The following is a 9,723-nucleotide window of genomic DNA, read 5'->3' as shown; positions in this document are numbered from 1 at the left end:
TGGGAAGTATTGGACGTTTTGCCACCCCCGCCGGCCCCTAGACCCCACTCGCCCCCACCCTATGACGGGTTTCGCGACAAACCCGAGGGAGACACCACAGATGGACAAAGAGACGCCTCTGGCCCTTCCAGGGAAGACCCCGAGCCATCAGCATCTAAGACTTCCTCACTGTCAGAGTCAGAGTCCTCGGGACCTAGTACTAGAAGTAAAACTAGGGAACAAAAAGAGGCCAGGCAGCAAGTTGAGAACAAAAAACCCCAAGAAGTGGTTAAAATGAAACCCCTTCGAGAGGTCCCCTTTGCGGGGGGAGATACGGGATATGTGATAGTCCCTTTAAATACCGGGGATATTAGGCAATTCAGGAAGGAGCTGCCACCTTTATTAGAAGACCCCGAGGCGGTGGCAGCTCAACTTGACCAATTCCTGGGCCCTAACTTGTATTCGTGGCAGGAGTTGGAGGCCATGATGAGAGTATTATTTAATTATGATGAGAGGGGTATGATCAGGAAGAAGGCTATGGAAATTTGGGACCGCGAACACCAACAGGGGGTCCAGGGCGAGGAGAAATATCCCCTCCAAGACCCAAATTGGGACCATAATACCCAGATTGGGAGAACTCATATGTCCGATCTCCGGAATTTGATAATTAGGGGAATACAGACCTGTGTCCCCAAACAACAGAATCTAAGTAAAGCTTTCGAGGTTTCCCAAGGTAAAGATGAGTCACCCAGTGCGTTCCTGGATAGACTTAGGGAATCGGTCCGGAAATACTCCAGCCTCGATCCAGATGGGGAAATAGGGCGAGGAATGTTGAAAGTCCACTTTGTCACCAAATCCTGGCCAGACATACAAAAGAAACTGCAGAAAATTGAGGACTGGAGTGGGAAAGATATTGGGGATCTGTTGCATGAAGCGCAGAAAGTGTTTGTTCAGAGGGACGCGGTAAGGGAGAAACAAAAAGCCAAGATGATGGTAGCCGCTGTAAGGGAAGTTTGCAAATCCACAGGAATGGTAGAAGAAGGACGAACGGAAGGTAGAGGACGGTCTAGAGGAGGTTGGCATAACGGAGGGAGGGAAAACCGCGGCCGGGGCCGTGGACGACCCTATGGAAACGAACGACCGCGACCGGCCGGGTGTTACCATTGCGGCCGATTGGGACATTTTAAAAGGGAATGCCCAGACTTAAGGAAGGAGCGAGAGGGGATCTATGAGATGGAGTACTCGGTAGACTAGGGAGACCGGGGGGCACTCGAAATAAGGGCCTACCAAGAACCCCTGGTAAACTTGAGGGTGGGCCAGAAAAGGGAGGAGGTGACGTTTTTAGTAGATACAGGCGCCGGGAGGTCTGCAATTCCCATTCATCCCAAAGGGAGTAATTACCAAACTCGTACGCTTAACATTTCAGGGGTAAAAGGGGGGGTTTTCCGGGCTCGGCTTTTCACTCCTTTAGAAATTGAATGGGAGGGCGAGAGGGTCACGGCAGAACTCCTTCACCTGCCCCATCTATCTTACGGACTGATGGGCCGAGACTTAATAGTAAAATTTGGGATTCAAATTAGTGTGGGAGAGAATGAAGAATTGCTGATCTCTATGGCTTACCTAGATGAACAGCAAATGGAACAAATAAACCCCAAAGTGTGGACGGCCAAGGGTAATCGTGGAAGACTATCGGTGACCCCCATAAAAGTTACCCTAAAGGCAGGAAGCCTGGAGGTACGAGTCCGACAGTACCCGATCTCCTGGGAGGGGCGCCGGGGACTTAGCGGGGTGGTACGGGAGTTAATTTCAGATGGGTTGATAGAGCCCTGTATGTCCCAGTATAATTCCCCCATTTTGCCTGTCCGGAAACCTGATGGTAACTACAGGATGGTCCAGGACTTAAGAGAAATAAATAAAATTGTACAAGTCCGTCACCCGGTAGTCCCTAACCCCTACACCATCCTAGGGCGGATTCCGCCAGACCACAGCTGGTTCAGTGTGGTGGACTTAAAGGACGCCTTCTGGGCATGTCCCCTTGACCCAGATAGCCGAGACCTGTTCGCCTTTGAATGGGAAGACCCGGACACGGGAAGAAAACAACAATACCGGTGGACAGTTCTTCCACAAGGCTTTACGGAATCTCCGAACCTATTCGGGCAAATTTTGGAACAGGTCCTAGAGAGCCTAGTTTTACCCCCAGACTTAAAATTGATACAGTATGTAGATGATCTTTTACTTTCGGGGCCCTCCGACCGGCTAGTTCAAACTGGGACCAATGCCCTGCTTAAGTTTCTCGCGGAACAGAGGCTAAGAGTGAGTCAGAAAAAGTTACAGTATGCAGAACGGGAAGTTCGATATCTGGGGCATCTAATTAGCTGTGGCCAGCGTAAAATAAGTCCTGAAAGAATCAGGGGAATTGTAGGATTAGGACTCCCTAGAACGAAACGAGAACTCAGGAAATTTCTGGGTCTACTCGGATATTGCAGACTCTGGATAGATAATTATGCCCCCCTGACGAAGGATCTGTATTTACGCCTGGTTGAAGGGGCCCCGGATAAAATCTGGTGGGATAGGGAGGGGGAAGATTTGATTACCAGCCTGAAACAAAAACTAGTGACTGCCCCAGTCCTGAGTTTACCGGATTATGATAAGACTTTTTTATTGTTCACCAATGCAAAACAGGGCACAGCCTTCGGGGTACTGACCCAGGAATGGGGAGGACACAGGAAACCGGTGGCCTTCCTGTCAAAGATTCTGGATCCTGTATCCCGAGGGTGGCCCGAATGTGTCCAAGCGGTAGCAGCCACGGCAAAATTGGTAGAGGAGAGTAGAAAGCTGACCTTTGGGGTGCCACTCACGGTGGTTACCCCACACCAGGTGAGGACAATTTTAAACCAAAAAGCGGGCCGCTGGTTAACAGACTCGAGGATCTTGAAATATGAAGCGATATTACTAGATCGAGATGACCTGAAACTAGAACTTAGTACGTGTCAGAATCCAGCGGAATTCCTGGGAGGGGAGGCGGAGGGGACCCTTGAACATCTGTGTGTGGACATAGTAGAATTACAAAGTAAGGTGCGGGAGGATCTACGAGATCAACCCTTGCACACGGGACAGAGGTGGTACATTGATGGGTCCTCTAGGATGGTGGAGGGCAAGAGGCATAACGGGTATGCCATAATTAACGAAGAGGGCTGGAAGGTAGAGGATCGGGGGCGGTTGCCCCCTTCGTGGTCGGCACAGACTTGCGAGTTGTATGCCCTCCACCGCGCCCTGACCAGCCTGGAAGGATCAGTAGGGACTATATACACAGATTCAAAATACGCTTATGGGGTGGTACATACCTTTGGAAAGATCTGGAAAGAGCGAGGCATGATTAACAGCCGCGGCAAGGAGTTGGTACATGAGGAACTAGTTGTTAAGATTTTGGAAGATCTGTTAAAACCACGGGAGATAGCAGTAGTCCACATTAGAGGGCATCAAAAAGGGGTTGGCCCAGAAGCCACAGGGAATCGCTTAGCAGATGAACAGGCTAGAATAGCAGGGATGGAGGGGGACCAGGTCGACTGTTTGGCGTGGATACCACAGGTATCGGAGATACAAGAAGTGCCAGTGTTCACAGAAAAAGAGGAGGAAGAGCTCAGGATGATCGGAGGGGAAAAGGGAGAGGAAGGGAGGTGGCTGCTACCAGATGGACATCAGTTATTGAACCGATCCCTAACCAGGGAAGTTCTGACCCAGCTACACCAGGGGAGCCATTGGGGAACCCAGGCGTTGTGCGATGCCTTCCTGCGGCAATATGCCCACCCAGGGGTCCATACGGTGGCCCAACAGGTCACGCAGGACTGCCTGATATGCCGGAAGGTGAACAAAAGGGGGTTACGACAGACTAGGGGAGGGGGCCGGGCCCCTGCATACCGGCCCTTCGAGTATATCCAGATTGACTATACTGAACTTCCCCCGATCGGACGACTGAAATATCTCCTGGTAATGGTGGACCACTTAACGGGATGGGTAGAAGCCTTCCCCACCGCCACTGCGGTCGCGAGTCAGGTATCCAAGATCCTACTAGAACAGATTGTTCCGAGGTTTGGGGTCCCCCGAGCGGTAGATTCCGACCAGGGAAGCCACTTTACTTCGACAGTGCTGCAGGGTGTAATGCGTGCGGTGGGGACAGACTGGGACTTCCACACTCCTTGGCATCCCCCTTCCTCAGGGAGAGTAGAGAGAATGAACCAGACCCTCAAAACACAACTCACAAAATTGACAGTGGAAACCGGCTTACCCTGGACAAAATGCTTGCCCCTTGCCCTACTCCGAATACGAACGCAACCACGTAGAGATTTAGGGATTTCCCCATATGAGATGATGTTCGGTCTTCCCTTTGTGGGACCTCGAGGTGAGCTGCCTATTTTTGAAACCAGGGATGTCTTTGTAAAAAAAATATGTTGAAGCATTGGTATCTGCTCTTTCTCATTTGCGCCAACAGGGACTCATAGCCCAGACACCGCCCTTGGCTTTCGCGGTTCACTCGATCAAGCCCGGACACTGGGTTCTCATCAAGACCTGGAAACCGAAGACCCTAGACCCAGTCTGGGACGGCCCTTTCCTGGTGTTACTAACAACTGAAACAGCTGTCCGAACAGCAGAACGAGGCTGGACTCACTACACCCGAGCAAAGGGGCCCGTACCGGCACCGGACAAGAACATCCTCTCAACCCCGGACAGAAGCAATCCAGCAGAAGACAACTGAACGGACACTTTGGTCAGGGCACGAGAATTCAAAAATGTGGCTTGTACTCTTGCTGGTGTACACTGTAACTTTGGTGGGAGGGGGATGGAAAGGGGACGCGGTAGATAGGTGGTATGCTGAGGAAGGGAAAAATGCTGGTCAGCAATACAGTCTTACTGTACAAAAAGCAAACCAGACACAGGTATTAGAGATAGATTTATGCCGGATGGTACCATGTGGGACAGCGGGGGAACTAAATGACCCTAAAAACAGCCTGGCGAGACAAAAGAAATATCAGGGAAAATCGATGGAGCTACTATTTCTGGGGACGGGATTGGGAGAGGATCAAGCTCTTGGGGTACGGGAAAGAATAACATTGGTGCCGAAAGCGATCTACCCGAGGGACTGTGGAATAGATCAGTGCAACCCCCTTTATCTGACCATAAAACAAACCAACTGGGTGGTCAAGAAAAATCTGCACACTGGGCTAGAGGGTCAGGTACTTGGAGTACGGGTTCAGGAGGAGCGGCTGTGCTGTGTAAGAATTACCCTCCAAGAGGCAACAGCCACAAACTCGTCCATACCCCGTGTAACTGCCCTGACTCCTGGAAACTCCGAAAAGGTTAAAGTGATACAGATAAAAGATTTAAGGGAGACCGTAGAGATAGAGACAGGGTTCAGGGAAATTAACGCATGGTTGGAGTGGGTTCAGTATACTGTCCAGAGTCTTGGAAAAGACAACTGTTATGCGTGCGCGGGTAGTAGACCGAGTCCGCAGGTGGTTTCGCTCCCTACACTAAAAGAAGGTGGAATTGAGTGTTTGGTGAAACTGTACCAACACCGAACCGCCTGGGAAGATCCCACATGTCAGTCTCTGGGCTTAACGTTCCCACCGGTCCAGCACAACCGATATTCCCAGGCGCCCTCCTTTTCCGGGGCATCGGGTGTCCATCAAACCTGCATACAGAGGATGGGGAAAGAGTGGGATCAGAACGTTGGGAGCCTGACTCTGTGTCAGCGGGTCATCCAAGTAAACACTACTAAGGATGGTGGGAATTATTCCCAGATACAGGTCCCCCGGGCCGACCTTTGGTGGTACTGCGGGGGTGCAGAACTACGAGCCACCTTACCCCGGAAATGGTCTGGGACGTGTGCCATAGTACAACTAGCCATACCATTCACCCTAGCCTTTGAACGAAAGGGAACAAAGGTTACCCCCCGGACAACCCGGAAGCGCCGCAGTATCCCCTCGTCGTTTGATGACAGGATTTACCTGGATTCCATCGGGGTACCCAGAGGGGTCCCGGATAAACATAAAGCCAGGAATCAAATAGCGGCAGGGTTCGAATCTCTGTTCTGGTGGGTCACTATCAACAAAAATGTAGATTGGATAAACTACATATATTATAACCAACAGAGGTTCATAAACTATACCCGGGATGCTATAAAAGGGATAGCGGAACAGTTAGATGCTACGTCCCGAATGGCCTGGGAGAACCGACTAGCTCTGGATATGATTCTGGCCGAGAAAGGGGGAGTCTGCGTTATGATCGGGACTCAATGCTGTACTTTCATCCCCAACAATACCGCTCCCGACGGATCAATCACCCGGGCTCTGAGGGGCTTGACAACTCTAGCCGACGAGTTGGCAGAGCATTCGGGGACAAACACCGACTGGGCCGGGTGGCTGGACGAATGGTTCGGGAGATGGAAAGGGGTGGTAGTATCAATGTTAGTATCCTTCATGGTGGTATCAGGGGTCCTGGCGGCCTTAGGATGCTGCGTTATTCCCTGCATTCGGGGATTAACGCAGAGACTGATAGAGACGGCTCTTATGAAACGGGATGTCACTGATGGAGGGGTGGTGGGAATCCACTTGGAAAGGGAGGAAAGGGAGACCCTCCTAGATAGGTCTCCCGATGATGAAGATTGGGACGAGCAAGTGGATAGTATGTTAGCCGAACTGGAACAACTTACTCGCGCATATCTGAACTAGATCTGGAAAAAGGGATGCTAGTAAAAAAAAAATTACAGACAGTAAAAAGAAAAGGGGGGATTGTGAGAAGTAGTGTAATTTTTAAGGCTGCAAGAGCTAACAGTACAATCAACAGTGATGGACGAGTTCAGCAGCATACAGAAAGGGGGAGGCACATGACAGACAGTTAACTAGGTTACACGAAACAGATAACCGCAGTGATGAGATTAAGCGCAAAATGGGAGTTGAGAGAGTGTTAATTGAAGGAATGACACAATACAAGCCATTTACAGTGTTTAAAGTTAACAAGGTTAACAGCCAAATAAGGGGGAATAACACAATACAAGCCATCACAATGTTTGAAAAACAGTATAAAATGTGTTGTCCACGCGTGTAAGGTGTGCGCACCAGCTCACCCGATCTTGCAAGATTGTATAATAAACTGTGATCGAACGAGACAGCCCGTGGTTGTCTAAGTCTATAATCGGGAGAAAAGGGGAATATATCGGGAGGGCTACCGGCTGGGGAATTTGCCCCTGGCGCTCCGAACTCGACCGGTGGAGACCTAACGGTGTCAACGAAACCGGGAGTTGTCTGGTGGCTGCCACGCTAGCGGGTATCTGGCGGATACGGCCGGTTACAAAACTAACACTGCTGACTATTTGGGGGCCTATAGTACAACCCTATCAAAGTGATTTCCCCCTTCTTATTTTTCAGTTCAACCGATACAGACTCAGTGGGCGAACCCTCAGATATATCTCCTCTCAGTACTGCCGTGATGTTTTCCCTAATCAAAAGTGCAACTCCCCCTCCTCTCTTACCTCCGGTTCTATCTTTCCTATAGCATCTGTACCCTGGAACATTGAGCTGCCAGTCCTGCACTTCCCTTAGCCATGTTTCAGGAATAGCTATAATATCCTAGTCCAACGTATCAACCATAACCTGCGTTCATCTGCCTTGCCATTCAGGCCAATTGCATTGAAGTAAACACAGTAAGAAGTCTCACAACACCAGGTTAAAGTCCAACAGATTTATTTGGTAGCAAAAGCCACTAGCTTTCAGGGTGTTGCTCCGTCATCAAGTTACCTGACAAAGGAGCAGCAAGTGCTCCAAAAACTAAAATTAAACCTGTTGGACTTTAACCTGGTGTTGTGAGACTTTTTACTGTGTTCAACTGCATGAACAGGGAATAGCAGGGAGACTTAGCAATGAGTCAGCTTTAATTGCTGGTTTTAAATTGACAAGGAATACTTACTTAATGCTAAAATTCATTGAGAAGCTGACATGTATTCTGACTTTGAGAAAATTGCTATGAAACTAGAATGTTCCAGAGAAATTTCAACAATTTTATTTTGGAGTATTTTGGTTGGGAAAATTTGAGAACGATTCCACTCTTCAGGACAAACAGTCTGCAAATTATGGACAAAATCTTACCAAAAAAATGGCAGAGTGTTGGTTCCTGCGCAAAAAATGGGCTGTTTCCCACTGACAGCGCTGAAATGTTTTTGGGGCAAGCCAAATTATCAGTGATAATTTTTATGTCCACGGTTATTATGCCACACTTGCAGTGTGTTCCGTCTGAGTCACCTGCCCTGCAATGACTTGCCTGCTGCAAGCGCTGGGGAGATCCGTATAAAGGGCTCCCCAGCATTTGTTCCACAATGACTGCAGGAGATGGCAACCAAGAAACCCGCACTGTGCTTTTTAGAGGGGGCGCTCGCCAGGATGCTGGATGGAGTGGAACAGAGGTGGGGCACACTCTACCCCACCCCCGCTCCAGGAGACGGCCTTCCAGTGGCAGGGTCACCACACTCGGTCTGGGATGCAGTGGCAGCCCTGGTTCGTGCAAACGCAGAAGAGGACAAAGCTGCAGTGTCGGAAAAAGGTGAGTGATCTTCTTCTCTTAGCCAGGGTAAGTGAACACTCTCAGTCTCCCACTGGACCCCCTCCCACACACCTTGCACTCCCAACCATTTCTCTCTCTCAGCCATCTTGGTCTTTGCTAACACCAGGCACCAGTCGTTCCCCACCCCCACCCCCCCAACAATCACCATGTTCGCCCTGTAGCTGCTATGCTCCTCATACTCCAGCTCCCACCAAGCCCTAGGCCTACTACGCCTCATCACCATCCTAAATGCCAACACTCCCTCCTACACTCTCCCTATCTGTATCATTGCACGTCAAACTTAACCACAACAGGCGTGAGCAGGCACAGCCAACTCCCCGAGCTGCGAGCCTCATATGTTTCGAGGAGTGACTCCTCGGCCTGACTGGGGAGGACGGACAGTGTGCCTGCACCGCTGGTGAAGGGGGAGCAGCAGAGAAATGTGAGAATCCTCAAGTCATCTGCCATTTCCCTCCTCTTGTCCATCAGCCAGCTGAAGAGGCCAAACCATCCTCGTACTCTCTGGACCCAGCAGAACCCTGCAGCTCTGACAGGACTTCTCCAACACCACCATGGAAGATGCATCATGGCTGCCACCCGCACCCAGCTCCACCACAAACACTCCATCTTGGTTGGCTGACTAAGCAGTCAGGCTTCTGGGTTACTAACTGGCGAGCACCTCACAGCTGAAGATCCACAGCAGATGGAAGCAGGGTCGTCGTGTGGAACCGACATTTGGAGGGATGTCACAGCCCATGACTTCATTGAGCCCTTTGTCGATGATATGCCCCAGGGTCCAGTTCAGCCGCAGCTGCTGGAGATGCAAAGACAGAGTCGCGAGTATCAGAAAGGGATGACAACATCCCTCCTTGGAAGTCAAGGCTGACTGGAAGAGTTCCATCATCTTCTATCTGAGGAGATAGCGCTATCACTACAGCGCAAGGAAGCCAACACTGAGATGTGTGTCCGCACTTTGGTGCGGGACATGCATTCTATGGCAGACGATGTTCACCCATGGTTTAGCTCATGACCTTCATGGTGCCTGCCTTTGACTGCATGATGCGGGCACTGGTGGGAATCCGGTGCCTCTGGACCTCACTCCAGCAGGAGGAGCACAGAACCCCCAAGAGCCCGAAGGAAAGCAGACTGACA

General features: G+C 50.5%; 1 protein-coding gene across 1 annotated transcript; it reads left to right on the top strand.

The window, feature by feature from the left end:
• Positions 1 to 4,937: 4,937 nt before the first annotated feature.
• Positions 4,938 to 6,707, top strand: LOC145349309 (uncharacterized). The gene has a single exon (XM_080197809.1). It carries the CDS (start codon positions 4,938 to 4,940, stop codon positions 6,705 to 6,707), a length of 1,770 nt encoding a protein of 589 aa, XP_080053935.1.
• The last annotated feature ends 3,016 nt before the right edge of the window (positions 6,708 to 9,723 follow it).

This window comes from Carcharhinus amblyrhynchos, chromosome 10, assembly GCF_965287045.1.
Source record: "Carcharhinus amblyrhynchos chromosome 10, sCarAmb.v2.hapA, whole genome shotgun sequence".
NCBI lineage: Eukaryota > Metazoa > Chordata > Chondrichthyes > Carcharhiniformes > Carcharhinidae > Carcharhinus > Carcharhinus amblyrhynchos.
The sequence above is the reverse complement of the archived record's forward strand: the minus strand, read 5'-3'. Positions and strand labels throughout refer to the sequence as shown.